A 26625-nucleotide genomic window follows, 5' to 3' on the forward strand; every position below is an offset into this window, starting at 1 on the left:
CAACAGCCTCGCTTTCCAGCCTTCCCATGAATAAAGAGCCGCGCAGAATCCAGATGAGGTTTTATTGACAGACAAATATAGCATTACATTTCAGATGAGTAATATGGCTCCAGAAACAAAAAAAAGATTCCCAGCGAGCAGTGTAGGCTGAGAGTTAAACCAGCAACGGATATTAAATGCTGAATCTCTCAGACAATAGAACTGATGACAATGTGGAAGGATTACTGGGGCCGAGTATTATAATGGCAAGCAGTGAGCTTGTGAAACCCAGTATATACATAAGAACATTTCTGTATAGTACAAGGGTGTTAGCCCATTAGGTGACTGAAAATCTTTCCTTTCTCATGTAATAATAGTAAATAAATATATTCACAAATATGCAAAGCCAGGCATTAAACTAATTCCCATACACCCTACAGACTCTCCATTGAAAGTTACATTATAAATGATAAATTACACTTCCCATTCCCATTCATTGAACATCCGTTGTCATCCGAGTTGTACATTTCACTTTATTTTTTAATGTTTCCCCTTCCCAATGCTCAAGCACATATTAATTAGGGATGCACCGAATCCACTATTTTGGATTCGGCCGAACCCCCGAATCCTTCTCGAAAGATTCGGCCGAATACCGAACCGAATTTGCATATGCAAATTAGGGGTTGGAAGGGGAAACATTTTTTTACTTCCTTGTTTTGTGACAAAAAGTCATGTGATTTCCCTCCCTGCCCCTAATTTGCATATGCAAATTAGGATTCGGATTCGGTTTGGCCAGGCAGAAGGATTCGGCCGAATCCGAATCCTGCTGAAAAAGGGCGAATCCCGAACCGAATCCTGGATTTGGTGCATCCCTATTATTAATATAGTGATACAAGCAAACACTGGCCTTCCTAATGCTCTATCAGGGCTGGACAACTCTTTCCAACTATACTACACATTTATGTCTCATCTATATTAAATGATATATCATCAGCGGAATCTACTGAGCTCTCTGACAAATTAAGGGCTGTCAACTTTTGTGGAGGGGTGTAGCTGGGCATAGGGCCTCCAGCTGAATAGTCCTGATATAGGAAGACTTAACTCAATTGACCCTATCAGCTCTATAGAGCATTAAGGAGCCCGGCTCAGCAAGCCAACTCCCTTTTTCTTGATGACTTCTATAAAGGCAGTTAAAGAAACAGTAACACCAAAAAATGTATGTGTTTTAAAGGAATGACAATATAATACAGTTATAATACAGCCCTGCACTGGTAAAACTGGTGTGTTTGCTATAGAAACACAACTATAGTTTATATAAACAAGCTGCTGTGTAGCCATGGGGGTAGCCATTCAAGCACAGGATACACAGTAGATAACAGATAAGTACTACTATAGTTTATATAAACAAGCTGTGTGTAGCTATGGGGGCAGCCATTCAAGCACAGGATACACAGTAGATAGCAGATAAGTACTACTATAGTTTATATAAACAAGCTGCTGTGTAGCCATGGGGGCAGCCATTCAAGCACAGGATACACAGTAGATAACAGATAAGTTCAGAAGAATCCCATTGTATACTACAGAGCGTATCCGTTATCTGCTGTGTATCATGAGCCTTTTCTTCTTTTTCAGCTCTGAATGGCTACCCCCATGGCTACACATATATATATATAAACTATAGTAGAATCTCTGAAGCAAACGTAACCATTGTAATAGCACAACAGTACATTATATTTCATTGCTTTAAAACACTTACATTTTTTTGGTGTTCCTTTAAGCTAAGAACACTATTATAAAGCTGATCATATGCCACTACAGTCTACTATACATTTAGCTTTCACTGATTATGTATGAAGTACAATTATATGCTTCTGATAAACCCCCACCCCTAAGACTGTATTACAACAAATGAGTATATGACACTAAGGGGCTGATTTACTAAAACTCGAAATAATTTCAGTTTTTTTATAAAAACAAAGTCGACCAAACTCATTCCACGATTTGATCTCATTGATCAATAATTTTACTCGAAAAAATCGGAGCGACAAAATCGAGCATCAATTCGTATCGGCGATCGAAAACTCGATTTTATCCGTCGTAGATCACGGTCAAGAAACAATTTCAGGGACATCTGCCATTGACTTCGACAGGTTTGAGATGGAGTATTTTCGAATTTGGATTTTTAGCAGCTTTCGGGTATGCTAAATCTCTAAAAATTAGAGTTTTTATTTTTCTGGGAAAAAATTTGAGTTTTCCCCCCAAAAAATCTCGACCAGAAGAAATCGAGGTTTAATAAATGGGCCCCTAATTGTTACCTGTATTATTAATGCCAGTTAATATGATTGTGCATGTGCACCTTGCTTCCCAAGAAATAAAACAAAGATAATGATGATAAACACACAATGTTAAGACTACGCTCATTTACTAACATAGCTGTGCACTTGGCATTAGCTGCCTACAAATTGCAAAAGAAAAGCAGAGCTCTCATTGGTTGCTAGGGATAACTGCACTGGTGCAATTTAGAACGCGTGTTCATAAATCAGCTCCTATAAGTGCAGCATAGGGCTACAAAGTGTTTCGATTTTTTATATTTCAATTGATATTAAACCTGTAAATAAAATTGTTTCTAATCAGGGACTATGATCTTTTTATGATGTGTAAATAACATGTTTGCGTTTAGCCAGACCCTTCAGCAAATTAAGAATTCAAGGAAACATAAAAGGAAATAATCCAATAACGGCTCATGTGCCCAAGTCTACAAACACACAAAGATACACAGTGGAGGAAGCATAAATCACATATAAAACAGAAAGGTCTCATTTCCATTGATGTTGTGATGGAGTTAAACAGCAGTCAACTCATCCAAAACCTGCAATGCTGAACAGAAACAAGCAAACGTGAGTATGAATACAGAAATATCTGAATAAAGCTGTATTATCCTATGACTATAACGCAACTCAATGCTGAAGCATTTGATACAGTGCCACACAAAAGGTTACTGGTTAAATTAAGGAATGTTGGCCTGGAACACAGTATTTGTACCTGGATAGAGAACTGGCTAAAAGATAGACTACAAAGAGTGGTGGTAAATGGAACATTTTCTAATTGGACCAGTGTTAGTGGAGTACCGCAGGGCTCTGTACTAGGTCCCTTGCTTTTCAACTTGTTTATTAATGACCTGGAGGTGGGCATTGAAAGTAATGTTTCTATTTTTGCAGATGAGACTAAATTGTGCAGAACTATAGGTTCCATGCAGGATGCTGCCACTTTGCACAGTGATTTGTCTAAACTGGAAAACTGGGCAGCAAACTGGAAAATGAGGTTCAATGTAGATAAATGCAGGTTATGCACTTTGGCAAAAATAATATAAATGCAAGTTATACACTAAATGGCAGTGTGTTGGGAGTTTCCTTAAATGAGAAGGATCTAGGGGTCTTTGTAGATAACACGTTGTCTAATTCTGGGCAGTGTCATTCTGTGGCCACTAAAGCAAATAAAGTTCTGTCTTGTATAAAAAAGGGCATTAACTCATGGGATGAAAACATAATTATGCCTCTTTATAGGTCCCTGGTAAGGCCTTATCTGGAGTATGCAGTTCAGTTTTGGACTCCAGTCCTTAAGAGGGATATAAATGAGCTGGAGAGAGTGCAACGACATGCAACTAAATTGGTTAGAGGGACGGAAGACTTAAATTATGAGGGTTGGGGTTGTTTTCTCTGGAAAAAAGTTGCTTGCGAGGGGACATGATTACACTTTACAAGTACATTAGAGGACATTATAGACAAATAGCAGGGGACCTTTTTACCCATAAAGTGGATCACCGAACCAGAGGCCTCCCCTTTAGACTAGAAGAAAAGAACTTTCATTTGAAGCAACGTAGGGGGTTCTTCACAGTCAGGACAGTGAGGTTGTGGAATGCACTGCCGGGTGATGTTGTGATGCTGATTCAGTTAATGACTATAAGAATGACTTGGATGATTTCTTGGACAGACATAATATCAAAGGCTATTGTGATACTAAACTCTATAGTTGGTATAGATATGGGTATATAGAATTTAATTAAAAGTAGGGAGGGGTGTGTGTATGGATGCTGAGTTTTCATTTGGAGAGGTTGAACTTGATGGACTTTGTCTTTTTTCAACCCAATTTAACTATGTAACAATGTAACTGTCTTGAGACAATTGGATGACAAGAGGTTTTCTACATCTCCACCAAAAAAAAGATCACAAGACAAATTCCAGCTTTATACTTACTGCCACTTGTTATTCATAGAAACACAGGCTCGGTTACTGGGGAACTGCAGAGAAAAGAGAAAACGGTAAGGAGTGGGGTTAGTTTTTATCAAACAATTAATTTTTTCATAGGGTGATTAGATTATGCTTAGAATGAATAACAAAATGTCTAGGCTTTAGGTATGGCCCACTTTTGGGTGAACATTAATAATATTTTACAGAATATACTGATCACATTAATTCACTCACCTTGTGTTTTATTCCTTTCAAAAGGAAGGACATGCTCAGAAAAAGATTTATTGTTAGAGCTTTCAAAATAGAAAGTATAGTTGGGATAATATCATCCAGGGAGTGTGACTGTGGGATAGCAGGTATAGTAGGGAGAGATGGTGCCTATAGTAACAGTGGGATAATAGTCTCTGGGAAGGGAGTGTGACTGTGGGATAGCAGGTATAGTAGGGAGAGATGGTGCCTATAGTAACAGTGGGATAATAGTCTCTGGGAAGGGAGTGTGACTGTGGGATAGCAGGTATAGTAGGGAGAGGTGGTGCCTATAGTAACAGTGGGATAATAGTTTCTGGGAAGGGAGTGTGACTGTGGGATAGCAGGTATAGTAGGGAGAGATGGTGTCTATAGTAACAGTGGATAATAGTCTCTGGGAAGGGAGTGTGACTGTGGGATAGCAGGTATAGTAGGGAGAGATGGTGTCTATAGTAACAGTGGGATAATAGTCTCTGGGAAGGGAGTGTGACTGTGGGATAGCAGGTATAGTAAGGAGAGATGGTGCCTATAGTAACAGTGGGATAATAGTCTCTGGGAAGGGAGTGTGACTGTGGGATAGCAGGTATAGTAGGGAGAGATGGTGTCTATAGTAACAGTGGGATAATAGTCTCTGGGAAGGGAGTGTGACTGTGGGATAGCAGGTATAGTAGGGAGAGATGGTGTCTATAGTAACAGTGGATAATAGTCTCTGGGAAGGGAGTGTGACTGTGGGATAGCAGGTATAGTAGGGAGAGATGGTGTCTATAGTAACAGTGGGATAATAGTCTCTGGGAAGGGAGTGTGACTGTGGGATAGCAGGTATAGTAAGGAGAGATGGTGCCTATAGTAACAGTGGGATAATAGTCTCTGGGAAGGGAGTGTGACTGTGGGATAGCAGGTATAGTAGGGAGAGATGGTGACTATAGTAACAGTGGATAATAGTCTCTGGGAAGGGAGTGTGACTGTGGGATAGCAGGTATAGTAGGGACAGATGGTGCCTATAGTAACAGTGGGATAATAGTCTCTGGGAAGGGACTGTGACTGTGGGATAGCAGGTATAGTAGGGAGAGATGGTGCCTATAGTAAAAGTGGGATAATAATCTCTGGGAAGGGACTTCATTCCTTTGGAATGATACTTGGGATATGATTTGCAGCATTTGTATTCCCCTCCAACTAAAAAAAAATAATTTAATTCAAAAATTTAGAGAATACCCCCACATTTAACTAATAATATACAATTGATTGTAAATGTGTAACATTTAAGTGCTTAAAAATGAAGGGAAAGTTATGAAAGGGAAAGATATTTTCAGGGAAATCTTCCCTTTTTTTATATCCCTTTCTCAGGCTATTTGTCATTTGTCATATACTGAGTAAAGCAAGGAAGAGAAAGGCAAGAATCACATGCTTCCACTAAAATAACTGCTGATTCCTGTGAAAGATCAAATTTGACAGCCCCAGGCTCATGTTAACTGTAAAGGATCCAGGGAGGCAGTTACATTCCATGGATATGGAACCTTGCAGGGCGGGTATATAACCACAAGATGGCACAGAAGTCAAAATAAAGGGCAACTTAACAGTGTAAGTCACATGATTGACTGCAAGAATGCAAAAGGACAGATCTCTTTGAAATAAAGGGCAGATTATGCATATTGTTAAAATTTCAGCAGGCATCATGCGTCATTACTCACATGTTACACATATTGTATTCATTAGTTGTGCAATACAACTGCCACTGTGCTGTCACAGTCAAGCTATCCTGTACCCTACAGACGCATAATGCTCCTTAGATGTGCATGGAAACCTAATTACTGCCATTTTCTCAAGCTTACAGATACAGAGGAGTTCACTATTCACAGGAGTTAACTTTGAATCGTCAGATGATTAAATTATTTCTCTTCCTCGGATAGTGGCTCTGAAGATTTTTTGTACAGGTATGGGATCTCTTATCCAGAAGCCCATTATCCAAAGAGCTTTGAATTACAGGAAGGCCATCTCTCCTAAAGTCCATTTTAAGGAAATAATTAAATTTTTTAAAACTGATTTCCTTTTTCAGTATAATAATAATAATAAAACAGTAGCTTGTACTTGATCTTAACTAAGTCACATGAATCCATATTGGTGGCAAAACAATCCTATTGGGTTTATTTAATGTTTAAATTATTTTAGCAGACGGGGAGGCAGATTTATCAAGGGCCAAATTTCGAAATTAATGGGGTTTTTTTTTAACTCTAATAAATTCGATTTTCCTCTAAATACAATTGGAGGGATATTTAGTAAAAAATGTGATTTCTAAAATTCGGACGAATTTTACTGATCCGAAAACTTGAATCCAATTCAAATCGAATTCGACCAAACTCGAATGGAGTTTTTTCTTAGAAAAAAACTTGAATGTCAGGAAGGCTTTTAACATCTTCAAATTGGTCACTGGACCTCTCCCATTGACTTACACATGAATTTCATAGGTTTTAGGTGGCGAATAATCGAATTCGAATTCTTAAACAGCCAGAGTTTAATTCAAAAATCAAATTCGAATTTTTAATAAATTTGAATCGAGTTTAGATAATTCACCAGTCAAATTTGACAGTCTTTAGACTATAAAAAGAATTCAAAAATTCAAATTAGAATTTTCAATACGACACTTTATAAACCTGCCCCTTAAGGTATGGTGATCTATATAACAGAGAGACCTCTTATCCTGAAATGTCCCCAACATTCTGGATAATAGATCTTATACCTGTACAACATACAAAAACACAAAACTGTAGATATTTTTTAAAATTAATACAAGTAGAATGTATTCCATACTATAGTATTTATGAGGCTCGTGATGATGATGAATAGAGATGGGAATCTTTACCTCTGACTTCCAGCTTGCAGACCACCTCAGCTTCTCCCAGTTCATTGACGGCCTTGCAGGTGTAGGTTCCTCCATCAAAGGGGCTTGGCTTACGGATATTCAGGGTAAGGACACCTTGGTTGTGTTTCATGAGGAATTTGGGATCATCTCTAATTTCTACTTTATTTTTCATCCAAATAACCTTAGGCTGCAAGAGGAATGTGGAACGAGAAGCATTAGGACCATGAAAATCTCTCATTGCCATAATGTATCCATGCTATGTAACGTTTTCCATGTAAGGACCAATTACGGGTGAAACACAGGTGTCTATGGAGCACTGTAGACTATCTTGATCCATAAAAATCTCATGGAGGTCCACATATATCCAATAGGTCTCCACATGGACAGGCAAGATCTGTTATGAGCAGTGGCGTATCTAGAGTGCGCCGGGCCCCCTTTCAAAAACATCTTCAGAGGGGCCCGGCACACTCCTATCCCCATCCTCCTGCCCACGCCCCCCACCACAACTCCGCCCACATCCTGCCACGACTCCACCCACATCCCGTCCCAACTTGCATCCCCATCCTTGCCGGTAAGAGAGCAGCTGGTAAAGTAAAGTAAATAAAGTGCAAGTCTTAGCACTTTTGAAATTGACATTATTAGTTGTCAAGATATTAGTTGTTATTTAAAGGGATTCTGGTGTGATTTTTATAATGTTGTTTTTATTTCTAAATCACACTGTTTACACTGCTAATAATTCACTCTACCATATCAAATTTCATTCCTAACCCAACAAGAGTATTTTTTTTTTTAAGTAATAATAGTGGTGTGTAGGCAGCCATCTCAGGTCATTTTGCCTGGTCATGTGCTTTCAGAAAGATCCAGCACTTTAGGATGGAACTGCTTTCTGGCAGGCTGTTGTTTTTCCTACTCAATGTAACTGAAGGAGTCGCAATGGGACATGGAGTTTTACTACTGAATGTTGTTCATATATCTACCAGGGAGCTGTTATCTTGTGTTAGGAAGCTGCTATTTTGTTACCTTCCCATTGTTCTGCTGATTGGCTGCTGGGAGGAGGGAGGGGTGATATCCCTCAATTTGCAGTGCAGCAGTTCATCAGAGCACAAGTCACATCATCATCATCATCATTTATTTATATAGCACCGACAAGAAACACAGTGCTTTATCACATGACTGGGGGCAACGGGGAAACTGACTATATGTCTAGTCCCATGTCAGATTTCAAAATTCAAAATAAAAAAATCTGCTTGCTCTTTGGAGAAACAGATTTCAGTGCAGAATTCTGCTGGAGCAGCACTATTAACTGAAGCGTTTTGAAAAAAACATGTTTTCCCATGACAGTATCCCATTAAACAGCTAATATAATGATCTTGAAGCAACAGCGACACCCGCTGTTTATTTTGGCCAACTGGTTGCAGTCATAAGAAAACTGAGTTAGAAAAGGAACGTCTTGTGAAGTTGTCCTGTTTAGAACTGACCACAGAAACATCAGATGGCTCTTCTCTGCTCACTAACTTAAAGGGGATCCGTCACCCAAAATTTTTTTTCCAAAATCCTATTTTATCCCATTAGTCAAGCAAAATGAACTTTATTTACACTATATAAATTATTTGAATCTTGTTTCCTTCAGTCTGGGAATTCAAAATTATAGCAAGCAGACAGCAGCCATTTTGTGCACACTGTTATTAAGGCAAGTCTTGTATCATCTCAGAATCTTGTTTGTGCACCAGAATGGGTGTCCCGATGTCCATCCCCATGCGCTGGCTACACAATTAAACGGTAAAGAGAATGGGGGAATATGTGGAGAGCAGTGACATCTAGAAAGCGCTGAATGGAAAGTGAAAGTAATTGTCTGCCCCGCCTCTATGCCCATGGCATAGAGGAGTGGCAGACAATATTTGATTGACAGCTGAGATTTCTAAATGAGTTTACAACAGCTACAAATGCTTTAATAAAAAATAGAAATTGGATTTCATGTTTAATTTAAAAAGGACTTTTATTATACAGATTTTTGTGTCTGGGTGACAGGTCCACTTTAATTTTCTTAGCAGAGCAAAACAATCACAAGATTTTCCTTTTCTCACCAAACTACATTCAAACTACAACTGGGTTACTTATGAAGCTGATGAAACAAAAAGCAACATGGCAGGGCAGTTCTAAGATTTCAGGCATGTTTCTTTATTCATGCTGTTCTGTGATCCCACCAAGCATAGACTGGACCACTAAGGCCCACCAAAGAACCTAACATCTGGAGCCCATTGTCACAGGTATTAGAAATAAAACATACTAAGTGGTATGACTCTGGTGTATAAAGAAAAGAATTGATGGACATAATCCTACAGAAAGGGCCTAGAATTGCCGGGCCCACCGGGAGATTCACTGGTATCCTGGCAGGCCAGTCCAAAACCATATCCACCATAAAGCCATGTCACATCAATACCATTATACATCCGAAGCTTCAGAAAGTCCCAGTACTGTTCTGCATGTTCTTTATCTGAGAAACTGTTATCCCTTATATAAACTCTGCTGCTAAACAGTGTAATGATGGCTTATGAGAAACAGCTGCCTACCTTTGGATGACCCCTCACAGCACAATTCAAGGCTGTACTGTACCCAGCCACAACAGTGCGGTCTATCAGAGGAGTGAGGAACTTGGGAGCCATGTTGTTGTCATGTTCTTTGTAGTCAAAAGGTTTGTAGACAAGTCCTGTGTATTAAATAGTATTAAAAAGTGGTTGGAGAAACAAACATAATGTCTCTTGGAAATAAGGGAGAGGAATGAATGAAGTAGAAAGGCGGAATAAGGGAAAATTAAATGGAGAAAGTGAATACAGAAGTGACAGGAATCTTACAAAGGTGTAATATGGGAGGATAATAGACTCTGGGAAGGGACTGTGACTGTGGGATAGCAGATATAGTAGGGAGAGATGGTGCCTATAGTAACAGTGGGATAATAGTCTCTGGGAAGGGAGTGTGACTGTGAGATAGCAGGTATAGTAGGGAGAGATGGTGTCTATAGTAACAGTGGATAATAGTCTCTGGGAAGGGAGTGTGACTGTGGGATAACAGGTATAGTAGGGAGAGATGGTGCCTATAGTAACAGTGGGATAATAGTCTCTGGGAAGGGAGTGTGACTGTGGGATAGCAGGTATAGTAGGGAGAGATGGTGCCTATAGTAACAGTGGATAATAGTCTCTGGGAAGGGAGTGTGACTGTGGGATAGCAGGTATAGTAGGGAGAGATGGTGCCTATAGTAACAGTGGATAATAGTCTCTGGGAAGGGACTGTGACTGTGGGATAGCAGGTATAGTAGGGAGAGATGGTGCCTATAGTAACAGTGGGATAATAGTCTCTGGGAAGGGAGTGTGACTGTGGGATAGCAGGTATAGTAGGGAGAGATGGTGCCTATAGTAACAGTGGATAATAGTCTCTGGGAAGGGAGTGTGACTGTGGGATAGCAGGTATAGTAGGGAGAGAGATGGTGCCTATAGTAACAGTGGGATAATAGTCTCTGGGAAGGGAGTGTGACTGTGGAAAGCAGGTATAGTAGGGAGAGATGGTGTCTATAGTAACAGTGGATAATAGTCTCTGGGAAGGGAGTGTGACTGTGGGATAGCAGGTATAGTAGGAAGAGATGGTGCCTATAGTAACAGTGGGATAATAGTCTCTGGGAAGGGAGTGTGACTGTGGGATAGCAGGTATAGTAGGGAGAGATGGTGTCTATAGTAACAGTGGGATAATAGTCTCTGGGAAGGGAGTGTGACTGTGGGATAGCAGGTATAGTAGGGAGAGATGGTGTCTATAGTAACAGTGGGATAATAGTCTCTGGGAAGGGAGTGTGACTGTGGGATAGCAGGTATAGTAGGGAGAGATGGTGCCTATAGTAACAGTGGGATAATAGTCTCTGGGAAGGGAGTGTGACTGTGGGATAGCAGGTATAGTAGGAAGAGATGGTGCCTATAGTAGTGGTCGGAAATGGCTTTTGTGCAAACTATATATGTAGTTTATAATCTTTCTCTATAGAACAACTGAACAACCTCATGCATTCTTGTCTGGATCTCTTGGATGGTCAGGTATCAATATCACTCATACAAAGTGACGCATAATAAATCAGGATTGAACACACAGCCCCACCTGTTTTCTGAATATACGCTGTGTTCTTGGAGACACCAGCATTCTCGCTCAGGCCACAGATATTCTCACTGTACACCCTAAAGTAATATTCATTTCCCATAATGAGGTCAGAGATGGTGCAGCGTGGTTGACGGTTGTGCTCATAGACAGTGAACCATTCCTGAAACACAGTCAAAGGTTCTTCTTAGGTTTACAATAATGAATAAAGGGCAGATTTATAAAATACTGAACTGGAGGATCCTGAAGGAACCGAAGCAGTTTGATATTTCCCCATCCAGAGTACAGCCGCATTTTGAGATATTAAAGATTTTGTGCTAAAGTCAGTTAACTACAAATGGAGTATTGTTTTCCAAACAGCAGCCTCCCTGCACACGCTATACAATACTCTTTCCCCAGTTATTTGTCTCATCTATTGTGCCTGAAGGTTGGTTCTGTTGCGTTTCTCAAGGCATTTTGTGTCATTTTCTTGAGGTTGTTGATTTGAAATTGATGGTAAACTGGAAAGAGGTATTAAAGGAGTTGTTCACCTTCCAAACACGTTTCAGTTCAATTGTTTTCAGATTGTTCCCCAGAAAGAAAGACTTTTTTTTTTTTTCAAAATCGAATTTTAAAGTTGAATGTCCCTGTTTCTGGTGTTGAGTCTGGCAGCTCAGTTATTCAGGTGCAGACTCTAAACTGTTAAAATGTTGCTCCATTGGTTGATACATTTCTCAGCAGCATCTCTGGAGTATTAGCAACTATTGTATCAATTCTAACAGCTGCCTGTAATGAAACTCAGGGATTCTGCTCAGCAGGGACAAAGATAAGAAATGTATCAACTAAATGTATCAATTTAGAACAGTTTACAGGGTCGGCGACCCCCCCCCCCTCCCAGAGCTGCTTTAGAAGGTGAAAAATGAAACTTTACACTTCAATATTAGAAAAACACATACAAAATAGAAAGTAATTGGAAAAAGTCTTTATTTCTGTTGCACTATCTGAAAACAACTACTGTAGGTGTTTGAAGGTGAACAACGCCTTTAAAAGATTTAATATTTTGGATAGTGCTCAAGGCCACCGGTAGAAGTACTTTCATTGGAAAATGGATGAATATATACCAGTTTATCTCTTTTTGGGGAGGCTAATTGGAGGAGGTTACAACACTTTTATATTGTAAAATAAACCCGAGATAAGTTAGAGAATATCCATTTTCTACACGTGACTTTGGGAGAAGTAAAGAATCTTACCATTGTCTTCTTGTCTGCTTTCTGTATGGTGTAGCCTGTGATTTCTGAGTTTCCATTATCTTTAGGGGGTTGCCATTCCAGCAAGGCATTAAAACCCCAGACTTCTTTGACTGTAACTGCCTGAGCTGGACCTGGTTTTTCTGTAAAACATAACGATGATATTCTTATACATTCTTGTATATTACATATACCTACATGTATTATTTTATTGCCTGCAGTGGTGTAAGAGAGAGTGACTTAAAGGGGAAGTAAACCCCCTTACAGCTAAAAGCCCCAATTCACCATCCGGCTTGAAGAAATAGGAAGATGAAAAGCTGGATGATAAAACGAATCAAACGTTTATAGGTATAAAGTTATAAAATGAAAGTGGCAACAAATTTAGAATAAAAACAGGTCTTGGAACTGTTATCCAGAATGCTAGGGACCTGGGTTTTCTGGATATGTGATCTTTCCATAGTTTGGATCTTCATACCTTAAAGGAACAGTAACACCATAAAATTAAAGTTTTTTTTTTAAGTAATTCATTTATAATGTACTGTTGCCCTGCACCAGTAAAAAAATGTTGGTTTCAGAAAGACTATTATACTTTATATAATACACAAAAGCCATGAATATCTTGTAAATTATATCCTTATAAACGGTGAGTTCTGATGTCATCAGTTATAAACGGTGAGTTCTGATGTCATTTCTGTCACATGACTCACTGAAACTTGTGTATTATAATAAATAAAGTACCCCCAGTTGCAAAATATGAGGATATTAGAAGTTACCTCGGAGTTCCATGACCTGTATAAAAACACTTGGCCTTCGGCCTCGTGTTTTTATATGGTCATGGAACTCCTCGGTAACTTATAATATCCTTATATTTTACAAAAGGGGGTACTTTATTCACTATATAAATAAGCGCTGTGTAGCCATGGGGCAGCCATTCAAATGAGAAAAGACTCAGGTTTACATAGCAGATAACAGATAAAGTCTGTAGAATACAATGAGAACTTTTCAGTTATCTACTATTTAACCTGTGTCTTTTCTCCTTATTTCAGACTGAATGGCTGTCCCCCGTTTCTAGACAGCAGCTTGTTTATATTAACTATGTTACATAACTATATTACATAAACCCAATAGGCTGGTTTTGCCTCCAATAAGGATTAATTATATCTTAGTTGGGATCAAGTACAAGCTACTGTTTTATTATTACAGAGAAAAAGGAAATCATTTTTAAAAATTTGGATTATTTGGATAAAATGGAGTCTACGGGACACAGCCTTTCTGTAATTTGGAGCTTTCTGGATAACAGATTTCTGGATAATGGATACTATACCTGCACTACAGTGATGTGGAATAAAATGATTATTATTGATAATGGTAATGTATTAGTAAAGGCACTGGAAGGATAATTACAGCTGCAGTAATATTAGTGGAAGCATTAGAAAGGAGTATAATATTAACTGAAAAATATCTTCTGATTATACTTTCATTTGCTAGGCATCATTAAAATAATTGGATATACAGTAGAACCCCCCATATTACATTTTTAAGGGGGCCAGAAAAAAAGGTGTAAACTCTGGGAAAATACAAAATGTGGGAAATGCATTATTTATTGGTGGGACCTCAAAAACAACAGTGTAAAATGAGAGAAAACATAAAATCGGGGTATGTAGCACTGTAGTATTATTATTTTGCTTTCCTGTTTAGTAATAAGCAGAATTTTTTTACCAATTATAGAGTCACAAAGAATATTTTGACGAGACTATGTTTGCAGCAAAAAAAAACGTGACCACGAAACACGAATTGAACCCAATGTATTGTGCATTAACAAAATAAACTGCAAAATAAATGTCCATAGACTCCAACGTATTCTGCACAGAAAAAGCTGTGATGAATAAAGTGGAAAAAAAGTCGTTGCAAAAAAAAGTTGCAGCAAAAAAATACAGATTGACTTCCAGACAGATTTCCAAATCACTACTCCTGTTTCATGTTAATGCCCAAAACACCAACCCTGCATGGAAATAAGTCACTTTTGTTCAAAGAAACTTATTTCCAGCTACTAAATGTGTTGAAATATCCATCGCTGGCAGTTTATTCTTTTATCAACATAACTAAGTGCTGGCAAAGAATGATCTTACATGGGAATGAAAATGATTTAGAACCAGAACATAACGCTGACACCCCCCCCCCCATAAAAATACCCATATTGACAGCAGCTGCTGAAAGAGTCTAATTAAATGTGTGATAACATTTTCCTTCCCACTGATCATTACTCACATTATTGGCTTAGTAGTAGTAATACTTTCTTTTTGTTCCCACTTTATGGCCAAGCTAAGTTATAAGTTCAGGATTCAGGAAAAGGCACTGGGTGTAGGCTGAAACGCTCCAAATAAACCAGTGCTTTAATGTCTTTCCAAAAAATAAGAACTCCAAATATTATCTCTTTGGCAAGAGAGAATAAGAGCAATTGTTTTCCTGTATAAAATGATAAGCTAATGGGATTCACAAGCAGGGTTGGACTGGGCCAGGACATGATGGGCCCTGGCCCAGACCCCATCCCCATGGGTGCTTAAGCAACCCCCTGACCTCCCTGGCCTCCAGAAGAAATAAGTAGGTAGGGGGAGAGGTGGAGGGAGGGTGCAGCTGGGGCACCAAATCTATTCGACCAAATTTATTAATAAAAACACATTTTTAAACTTAGTTGAATGGAATCATCCTGAAAACTCGAATCAAATTCAAATCGAATTTGATTTGAATTTTAAAAAGAAGGAAGGCTGCAAACAACTCCAAATTGATCCCTGTACCTCTCCCATTGACTTAAACAGCAATTCAGAAGGTTTTAAGTGGTGAATAGTCAAATATGATAAATCTCGAAAATCAAATTCAAATTTTTTTTTTAAAAAAAAACCTCAAATCGAATTTGAATAACTCCCTAATCGGATTTGTCAGTTTTGACCATAAAAAAAAATCTAAAATTCGAATTTCGAATTTGACCCTTGATAAATCTGCCCCTAAGTGACTTGTCTAGGGTCATACTCACAAGGAGTAGAGAAAAAGAGATAGCCCATTGAAATAAATGTCCAAAGGGAAATGCATCGAGGAAGTAGAGGGCTAATGGTTTCTAATTGGATAGTGAAGGGCTGTCTCATCAGGTATGACATTAGATCATATAGATAAGAAATGGTTGGAACAGTGATCCCCAACCAGTGGTACATGACTAACATGTTGCTCACGAACCCATTGCATGTTGCTCCCAGTGGCATCAAAGCAGGTGCTTATTTTTGAATACCTGGTTTGGAGGTAAGTTTTATTTACATAAAAAAAACAGGTGTACTGCCAAACAGAGTCTCCTGTAGGCTGCCAGTCCTCATACTGGCCATCAAATAGGCATTCATGGCCGTAACTTAGCTTTCCAGGGACTTTTTTCATGCTTGTGTTGCTCCCCAACTCTTTTTACATTTGAATGTGACTCATGGGTAAAAAAGTTTGGGAACCCCCGGGTTAGAATCCCATGTGGTATAGGGGCAGATGACCCCCCCATAATATAAAAAGGTAATGCTGGATCTATGTTCAGTCTCTGTGACCCTCCTCCGTGTTGTAGGTGAAGATATATTCAAACCTGGAGCCTCGTAGGCCCCAGATGAAAATGGACCCTGTGAGTGAGGGTTTACCTAGTATGAGGGCTATATTCATGCATGCTCTCATCCTATCCTGACTCGATTACTGTAACCTTCTACTAGCTGGTCTCCCTAACTCCCATCTCTCCCCTCTACAGTCTGTATTAAACACTGCTGACAGAATTATCCTCCTCTCATCCAAAACGGTACAGACCCCTCCCCTGCTGAAGTCCTTATCATGGCTTCCTAAAACACAAAGAATAACATAAACTCCTCCTCATAACCTTCAAAGCTCTTCACTCCTCTGCACCTAACTACATCTCATCTCTTGTTTCTCTATATGTTCCTGCCCGAAACATCTGCTCCTCTCAGAGCAACCGCTTGGTTGCACCCCCACTTCTACTACTTTTTCCCATGTCAAACCCTTCTCTCTCGCAGCTCCTTATATTTGGAATGCCATTCCTGAATCTCCTTCAATGTTTTTAGAACTAAACAAAGACTACCTCTGGGAGCACCTGGATAACACCTGAACTGGGAACTGGCACTTATATGACAGTGTCACCCACTGCAACCTACAGCACTTTCATACCCCTCCGCATTGTGGTATTAGTGACTATGAATATGGAGCTCCCATAAAAACTATCTTCTAAGTCAGACTTCTGTATTTAATATAACATTCTCCTAAATTGTACAAACCCTTTATAAAGCTAAAAGAGGGATTGGTGGGGATGTTAGATCACAGGGCAACATGTGGTGGACACTAAACTGCCTCTTGTTGCATAATGGTCTTCATTGACTCTGTTTCTGTCTATCATTCTGCTGGAGCCCAAGTGACCCGTTCACAAGTCAGGCTATAGTTAGCTTGGCTTCACAATGAGAGACGTTAGGTTTGCTTCCAGCAAGGTGAGTTCTGAATTATGAACTTCTTATCTCACCCATTGACAATAGTTTCCTAATTCTGAATCAAACCATAAACCAAAAGATATCCAAAGGTAACTTTGCATAGTCCAAGTCTTGACTTGTGGGACATCTGCAAAGTTCTCAAATTAAGATTGTCTGGTGTAACTCTAAGCAGGGACCACTCACCCACAATGCGAATGTTTATTGATGCGACATCTTTCATGTTTTCAATCATAACTGAGAGTTCATATTTTCCTGAGTGACTCCTTTCTGCAGATCTGATGAAGAGAATGGTGTCCACTTCCGAGGTTCTGATGCTGACTTGCTTGGGGTCCAAAGGCTTATCCTCTTTTGTCCAAGTCACCACTGGCCTTGGTTTTCCCTAGAAATGTTAATAGGCAAAAATAATGTTGCAAATAAAGTCTCCAGTCGTTCTATTCTATCTATCAAGTTCCAATAGCGATACAGTATGTTGATTAAAGGAGAAGGAAAGATACCAAGACTGTTTATTGCCAATAGATTAGCCACAACAGTGCAAGTTAGAATGCCTAAGTAATCAATTCTACATGCTGTATCTGTTTGTTTAGGATAGCAGCTGCCATATTAGCTTGCTGTGACATCACGTCCTGCCTGAGTCTCTGTCTGCTCCCTCAAAGCTCTGAGCTCAGATTACAGCAGGGAGGGGGAGAGGAGCAAACTGAGCAGGCTCAAGCCCAAGCCCTGTAGGTTTAAGCTAAAACAGTAAGTCTGATACAGAAGTCTATGTTTACACAATAGAAGGAAATAAATGTGGTGTTTCTTTTGACAGAGAACTCAGAGCAGCATTACTTTGAGGGATTACTGGTATATTTATATAGACCTTTCTGCTAAAGCTTACTTAGTTTTAACCTTTCCTTCATTAAAGGAGAACTAAAGCCTAACTAAAGAAGTAGCTAGAAATAGTGTACATTATGTTTTGGTTTTCTGTACCAGCCCAAAGCAACCCTTTAACAGTGAAGATCTGTGTCTCTAAAAGATGCCCCATCTTTTCTGCTGATTCACTGTACATGCTCTGTGCTGCTGTCACTTACTGAGCTTAGGGACCCACTCACAATATACAGTACACATAGAATAGAAATGTCACAATATAAGGCTGATTAGTAATTAATACAGATAATTACTACATGGCAGCACAGAAACCAGTGCAATTAGCATCAGAATTTAATAATCAGCCCTGTAGCATCAGCTTATATTACAGACCAACCTCATTTTCTGCTGGATAATTAGTGACGAGCCCTAAGCTTAGCTTCTCAACAGCTGCTCAGAGCCCACTGAGCATGTGAGTGTCACAGACACTTTCCAAGATGGTGACCCCCTGTGACAAGTTTGAAGTCCTGGATCATTGTTGGTATTGAGGAGCTGAAACTTTAGGCTAGTGCAATAAGTTCAATATATAAAATATGGCATTTTTTGCAACATTAATTTTAAGGGTTTAGTTCTCCTTTCAGGAGTTAATGGAGCTGTTTGATTTATCATTAGCTTCATCTGTACATCATTATGTCACATGCCACAACTGTGGGTGATCCACATAAGTGTAAAGTTTGCCAGTTCTGGGGATATCTCATCAACTTTCCAACAGAGCCCATTCTGCTCCAGGTTGGCCAATAACCCTATTGCAAGAGGCCAATCAGATATTCAATATGAGCAGTTAGTTATGCAACTGTATGTAGTCACTCAACACACTTGAGTATAAATGTATAAAATGTCCATATTAGACAACCAAGCTGACCTTTGAGTTGCAAGCGTGAAACCCTGAACACTTTTTACAGGGGTATAAAATAGTGTTAATGATTCTACAGGAGGTGTAGAGTACTTTACACATGACACGGAAATGCTTTCTAGTGATGGGTGAATAAATCAGTCTGGCGCAAATTCACGGCGAATTTCCACGTTTCGCCACCGGTAAATAAATTCGCAAAACCCCAGTGAAAATTTGCCAGCGTCAAAACATTTTTGACACGCGTCTGAAAAGTCGATTGTGTCAAAGTCACCGCACGTCAACACTATCCGGATGCCCATTGACTTTAACACCGGCGTCAAAATTTACGCAAACGTCTTTTCAGACACGCGTCCAAAATTGCTGCAGGCAAATTTCACGGGAAGTTCTCTAATTTTTCGGTGAAGCGAAACAGGAGAAATTTGCCCATCACTGTTGCTTTCTATTAAATTGAAGTTAGTTTCTTCTCATTGTACACAACCGTTTCACTCCCCCTACTTCTATGCATATAGCCACTTGTTCTCTTACCTGGAAGGGAATAACTAGGTTGACTTGTTCCCCTACTTTTCTAATGAAAGTCTGTCTGAGTTGTCGGGGTAAGCGAATCTTGGGTTGCTCTGTAAAGGGAAAACAAGACTTGTTATACTGTATAGTTACATGGGTGCAGCAGCCTTAAGGTGGCCATACACGGCCGATAAAAGCTGCCGACAGACCGAGTCGGCAGCTTATTGGCCCGTGGATGGGCTTCTCCGATCGAGATCGGGCCGAAAGTCGGCCAGATCTCGATCGGATGGGACTAAAAATCCCATCGGATCGCGGTCGCTTCTGATCGTTGATGCGGTCCCGCGATCCGACTGCCCACTCCCATTTGTTAGGATCCGATCGTTGGGCCCTCAAGGTGGGCATATCGGAGAGAGATCCGCTCGTTTGGCGGATCTCTCTAGTGTACGGCCACCTTTAGCCCGGGTGGGTCAAATATGCATCATTTTAAATGTTGATTTATTTAAGATGTGTTTTAATTCCCAAGGGATATTTTGCCTTTACTGTGTCAAATAGATCACATGGCATATGCAAATAGAATGCAAGTGGGTGGAGTCTGTTTGGTAACATCCTATCTCCCAACATTTAAAAATAGAAAAGAGGGACAAAAAGTTCTGCCGTGCATAGGGTGGTGGAAATTGTTTGACGACACCCATTTTGTGGCCACACCCCCAAATACCATGTCCATTTTATAAAATTTGGCAGGTTATGGAAAGTTTAAACTAGGGATGAACCGGATCCACTATTTTGAATTCAGCAGAACCCCTGAATCTTCGCGAAAGATTCATCCGAATACCACACCAAATTCGAATCCTAATTTGCATATGCAAATTAGGGTGGGAAGGGAAAACATTTTACTTCCTTGTTTTGACAAAAAGTCACACGATTTCCCTCCCCGCCCCTAATTTGCATATGCAAATTAGGATTGGGATTCGGTTATGCTGGGCAGAGTGATTCGGCCGAATCTGAATCCTGCTGAAAAAGGCCAAATCCCGAACTGAATCCTGGATTCGATGCATCCCTAGTTTAAACACATTTTTGGGGGATTTAGGGTTATATGCAGTTTTGCTAATGAAGGTGCATTGCCCTTTAAACTATAAGTCTCAGTTCTCCCAAGAGACCTGCTTATCTTAAATCTTGTAGCTTTGCTTATCTTAAATTGTTATAAATGTATCTAAGTGCAGGTGCTGAGTATTCTGGGCGCTCTGTCAAAAAGCCTCTTATTTAATTAAGTTTTAGAAACTTTGCATCTTTTTCTGGCTGTTCAGTGCAGGAGATCAAAGAGAAACTCTGGACTGTTTAGTAAGAAACCGGCACTGCAGGCTGAGCTGTCAAAATTGGGACTGTACTGCAGAAAACGGGACAATTGGGAGGTATGTAACATGCTGACAGTTATAATGAGTAATTGCTGTAGGGGCTGGTCCCCTATATTTAAAACACGTACTCAAATCAGGATATCATAGACAACTATGTTAAACTCAAGTGATGTAAGCAAACTGTATATCAGTGATATATTATGGGGGTTATTTATTAAAGGTCGAGTTGTGTTTTTCCCGTAAGGGAAGTTTCAGTAAAAACTTGAATTTTTCAGGATAAAAACTAAAAAAATTTTTTTCAATATTTATTATGCCCCGAAGCTACACCAGCTTAAACCTGTCAAGGACATGTAAAAGTCAATGGCAGAGGTCCCTTGAACTAAGATGTTTTTATCCTTCATGATGTTCAGGTTTTCTTTTGGTGATTTGCACTTGAAAACTCTATCAATTCAAGCTATGCAATGTTGTTTTCAGCGATAACTCGATCAATTCTAGTATTTGAGTTTTTCACCCCAATTGCATTCAGTCAAGTTTTTTACATTCGGGTTTGTGTTGTAAGTTTATCCGAGGTAAAAAAAAACTTCAAAAACCTCATAAACTCAGCCTTTGATTAATAACCCCCTATGTGTTATAAAACTTTAACTTTTTAAAGTACTGCACCTTTTAGCATTCAGAAAAGGAGGGGAAAAAAAGGCAGGTGACTTACGCACAATTTCCCGTATTGTGACTGATTGGGACATGTAGGCCGGCTCACTGAGTCCAGCAATATTCACAGAACGCACTCGGAATGAGATTTTTTCTCCAGTAGGGAGATCTTTCACAGTGTAGCCACATCTTTCTACCAGGTCTTTATTAGATGGAATCCATTCATCGGCTGAAAAAAATGCAACCCAAAAAGAATACAATATCAGGCAACTATGATTTTCAAGAAAGCTGTTACCATATATCCTTGTTGCCAGACTTCTTTCTTTCAAATTTAGAGGACTGATAAATGGTGTTCTCATTTATATTGCAATCCTCTAAAGTTTGGCCACTTAAGGGCACATTATTTAATACTGGAGCTAAGGCTCCTCTTCCTCGGTCAAAGCATGAACGCTAGCTTTTCTGTATTTGGCCTCTAGATGGCAGTGTGTAATAATATAAAAGCTGAGCACACATGCTCAGGGTCCATTTTGCCAATACCTTTACCTGAGCAGGCAGGAATGATGCAGTGGAACCTAGAGCATTTAGGTCTAGCTAGTCATAAGATCACTTTAGGGGTGATAAATATTCAGGGCTATTTAGTCGAGCAGCACAGGCTCCACCGAGGAGTGTTGAGTGGGACTAGGATCTCGGGTACTAATTGCCCAGAAGTAGTGACTATTGGGGGAATGTAATATGTTTCGCAAAGACGCTTGCAAATGCTAGCGAACATGTTTGTGTCCTTTTTGATTGATTAGAGACCTCAACGACTCCATCACAAAGTTTGCAACCAAATGGGTTTTGCGAACACTCGCAGTGCATGTAATAAAATTTCGCAATCGCAAAGCGTTTTTTTCGACAAAATATTTATCGAAGCTCCATTGCCTGTGTTAATGCTAAACCTTTGCTTAGATTATATTCTTATATTCTTATAATACACATGAACTTGATGGATGTGCTTTATTTGTCTGATGAAGCGACAATGTAATTTTATGTAAATATGTTTCCTGTTCATGGCTGTTGTGTATTATAAAAGGAATAATGTATGCCTGTTTAAGTAATTGAGGAATTCCTTGACCACATAAAAGCACAAAGCCGAAGGCCAACTTCATTATTACAGTTCATGGGTCTCTGGCCCTGCATATCTAAGCACCGTTTGCAAGGATATAATTTTTAACACCACATCAATAATTCACAGGTTTTCCATGCTAATAATATAGTTATCCCTCATCTTATATATTTATATATTTTGATAAATAAATGAAGATATGTTTACTTAAATTACTTGGCAATAATCAGGCAGCACTGCTCTAGGATATCTGCATATCCAACATTTTTGAATCTTATTTAAATGTAAAAGTCTACTACACTTACAGCCCTCTCTGCAGTACTCAATCAGATAGCCATCAATTCCTCCAGCCCCGATACGATCGGGTGGCCTCCATTTCAGAGTGCAGGTGGTATCTGTCACATCCTCAACCGTCAGATGTAGAGGTTCACTTGTAGGAGCTGAGACACAAAACTGCATGTCATCAATAGATCCTTACAGATAAATGACACCCTATTTATATTTTAATCATAGAGCTATATGCTATTCTTGCCTGTCCTGCATTGCTAGCTAATTGTTGTCTCATTGGATTCATCGAAGGTTCAAAATTAGGTTTCAGATTCATGATTTGGACATAACAAACATGGTGTAGTGAATATAAAAATGGTACAGTAAAATATATCCTTATCACCTTGTTGGTATATTATTCCTACAGCTTTTTCTTCAAGAGTCAAGAGCAAAGTAAGGATATAGTGATGACACAAAACTGTATGGCATTAATATATGCTTACTGTATAATAACATTGTTTTCTATGGAGCTACTACCGTGAGATTCTTTTTTTAAATGTCTATAGCCAGCAAATAAATACATTTGGTGCTGTGTGCACCAGAGGAAAATATGTAGAAGCATATATTTTTATTTAAAATACATAGATCATGATGTAAAAAGTGTGCATAGGTGTAATAGCTACCTGACAACACAAAGTTCTAATGACACTGAGGTACACTTTATATTTATTTTTGCAAAATGCAATTCTAGAAAACTCCTGGAAGCCCAGTCTTAAGGTTACATTGGATGATTTTTGAAGTAAAAACCCATGAAACCATTACCAGGTAGCAGTTACAGGTCAACTGTTTGACAAGAAACATTTGGGAAACCTTTACACTTCTTACTACCCTGTAATTTGCTGACTTATATATAATTGGAACTATAGTAGTATTACTAGTACAACAGCATTGCCATATACCGTAGCTGTAGCCTTTCCACACAAGTCTTATATCAAGGTCTTTGTGCACATACATATCCTAGACCAGTGATCCCCAACCACTGGCTCACCAGCAACATGTTGCCAAACAGAGTCTCCTGTAGCTGCCAGTCCACATAGGGGCTACCAAATAGTCAATCACAGCACTTATTTGGCACCCCCTTGAACTTTTTCATGCTTGTGTTGCTCCACAACCTCTTTTACATTTGAATGTGGCTCATAGGTAAAAAACGATTGGGGACCCCTGTTCTAGACAAACATGTCAACTGTTACACCACAGACAATGCATAGAAAATAGCATTTATTGAAATATCAGTTCTAGGTCCACTCACCGATTGGCATGAATGGGTTGGAGGTATTGGCTTGTTGAGAGATGCCGATGGTATTGACAGCAAAGACTCTAATCTCGTACAACACCCCCTCAATCATTTTTGTTGACTCGAATGCAGTGCCATTAAAGATTTCAAAATTCATCTTCATCCAGCGCTGGCTGCCCTTCTTTTTCCTTTCAATAAGATATCCTATAGAGGAGTGGAAATGCTGAATGAGAAATTCCCAACAGCTCTTGGAAGTGGATTCAAACAGGATTAGATTAAATGGTACTTAAAATTAAATAATTAGTTTTTTTCATTTTTGGTGTTACTAACCCTAACCCTAATGCCCATTACAGGTATGAGACCCCTTATTTGGAAAACCTTTATTCCGAAAAGTTCAGAATTTGCTCTAAATGGTCTTTTTTTCTCTATAACAATAAAACAGAATGAACAGTACATGAATACATATTGGTGGCAAAAGAATTATGGGAAAATACCTTATAAAGAAGACCACAAGTCCCAAGCATTCTGGATAAAAGGTCATATGCCTGTACTAATCTACTTAAAATAGACAGAGAGGTATATGATCATGTCAAAGGGCCAAACTAAGCTCAACAAAGATGTATTACAAGTTATTGCTGGGATGTAGGACACAGTCAGAAGAAGGGCCCAGCAGTATGGTGGCCCACTTGGATTCAGCATCAGTTAGTTTATAATACTGCACATCTATTCGTTTAGTAGTGCAACTATACATTGGTTCTAGAGTGGTAGAAGGCATATCTCACCTGTTACTGGCTGTCCTCCATCATAATTTGGAGGCTCCCAAACAACATTAGCCCAGTCCTCACCAACGCTTGTGATATGAACATTTTCTGGGGGATCAGGAACATCTAAGGTTTGGAGAAAATTCAATAAATTATACCTAGGAGCATCATATTGAGTAACCCTTTCCAAAATAGCTGAACACCCATAACATATAATAGATTTGCCAACCTTACCTACAACTTTAACGATCAGAGTGGCTTTATCCTCTCCAACAGGGTTGGTCACCACAATGTTATAGCTTCCTTCATCAGACCTTTCTGCGCCTTCAATGATGAAGCTGCTCATCTCATTTCTGATCTCGATATGTACTCGGCCCTCCATTTCAGAGAACTCCTACCAAATAAAGAGAGAGGTCAGGTGCATAAGAAAGGCAACAGCTATTTGGATCTTGGCTAATGCACACGTTTCATTAATAATACGGGTAGAGAAAAGTTATGTGTAGTTAGCATGGAACAAAACCCATTTCTGGCCTCTGATACAGTTGGAAAGTTGTTAATTCATGCCCTGTTCTGGGAAATGGAAAGCAAGCTGTTGCACACACTGTTGCAAAGTTGCCCACTATTATTCTGGAATACTGGGAAAATCTGTGGGTAAAAATGTATGTAGCATAATGTAGTTCTCCTTCATTAAAAGATATAATAGAATATGATGGAAATATTACCTATAAACACGAATAGGAGAAATCTCAGCATTGTCTACATACCGCATCTCCCCTGAACCATGCAACAGTTGGTGCTGGCTCTCCAGTAATTGGCACATCAAATCGTAACTTGTTTCCTGCTACAACGACAATGGTGTTGATATGTTCTCCACCAGAACAATCAAGATGGATCCTCGGGGGTTCTGTAGATGAGAATAACTGTTACAGCAGTGATCAGATTTCATCTTGACTTTGCTGTACCATTTTGTCTTCTCCCAAATGGCGCACCCCTTACAGTGCCGATCTAGGAGCACCTACCACTAGGAGTGCACAGTGAGCTCTGTGCCTTGGGTCTGTTGTCCGTTTGTAGCAGAGTCCTTTGCACCTTGTAACCATAGCCCTTCTTCTTTGCACTCTTTGTATGACACCCAAGAAAATAGACACCCCTTTAAATAACTGGTGCAAGTCGTACCTGCCTTCTTCCCAGTTACTGTCAGGCACAACTATATGCACTTGTTCACTCAGTTTTGGAGAAGTGCTGGGTGCACAAAAGGGGGAAGTGCAAGGTGCTTTGTGTTTGTTTTCTGGTCTTTGCCCCCTTTTGTAAATGAGGATAATGATCATGGTAACATCTATAGTAAACTGCAGATGCCATTTAACATCATCAGACTACAGCTTTGCAGTCTACTATTTTGATCAGGACTCAATTTCTAAGTAAGTCAGCTACAATTCCCAGTTCCAAAAGTGTTATGGGCATCAACAAATGATAAACCCCAGGGGCTGGTCATTCCTGAGTCTAAGGCACCAATCAACATATATAGAACTGAGATATACAGCAATAAGTTTTTTACTTTTGAGGTGAGATGTTCTTACCTTGTTTCGGTACATAGACAATTTTGATCTCTGGAAATAAAAAGAGAGGAAGAAATATAAATAAACCACAAAATACTACAGCTTAGTTAAAAAACAGACATTTTTACCCACAAATGAAAGGAAAATGGAATCAGGGAGGGTCCCCAGTGATTAAAGCACTGACCATTTCTCCA

General features: G+C 39.4%; 1 protein-coding gene across 3 annotated transcripts in view; it reads right to left on the bottom strand.

Annotated features, from left to right (window-relative positions):
- Positions 1–4244: 4244 nt before the first annotated feature.
- Positions 4245–26625, bottom strand: part of LOC108695905 (myosin-binding protein C, fast-type) — a 70057-nt gene continuing 47676 nt past the window's right edge. For all 3 annotated transcript variants that reach the window (XM_041569613.1, XM_041569612.1, XM_041569611.1), the window contains 14 exons: positions 26453–26482; positions 25643–25782; positions 25113–25272; positions 24900–25004; positions 24133–24321; positions 22862–22996; positions 21513–21680; positions 19479–19567; positions 17381–17576; positions 12690–12829; positions 11464–11623; positions 9900–10036; positions 7330–7516; positions 4245–4276 (listed from right to left, as the gene is read on the bottom strand). In XM_041569613.1, coding sequence (XP_041425547.1) covers positions 4266–4276; positions 7330–7516; positions 9900–10036; positions 11464–11623; positions 12690–12829; positions 17381–17576; positions 19479–19567; positions 21513–21680; positions 22862–22996; positions 24133–24321; positions 24900–25004; positions 25113–25272; positions 25643–25782; positions 26453–26482 — 1847 coding nt within the window. In that variant the 3' untranslated portion in view covers positions 4245–4265. The remainder of the gene's footprint in view (positions 4277–7329; positions 7517–9899; positions 10037–11463; positions 11624–12689; positions 12830–17380; positions 17577–19478; positions 19568–21512; positions 21681–22861; positions 22997–24132; positions 24322–24899; positions 25005–25112; positions 25273–25642; positions 25783–26452; positions 26483–26625) is intronic.

Source organism: Xenopus laevis, chromosome 7L (genome assembly GCF_017654675.1).
Source record: "Xenopus laevis strain J_2021 chromosome 7L, Xenopus_laevis_v10.1, whole genome shotgun sequence".
In the NCBI taxonomy this organism is placed as follows: domain Eukaryota; kingdom Metazoa; phylum Chordata; class Amphibia; order Anura; family Pipidae; genus Xenopus; species Xenopus laevis.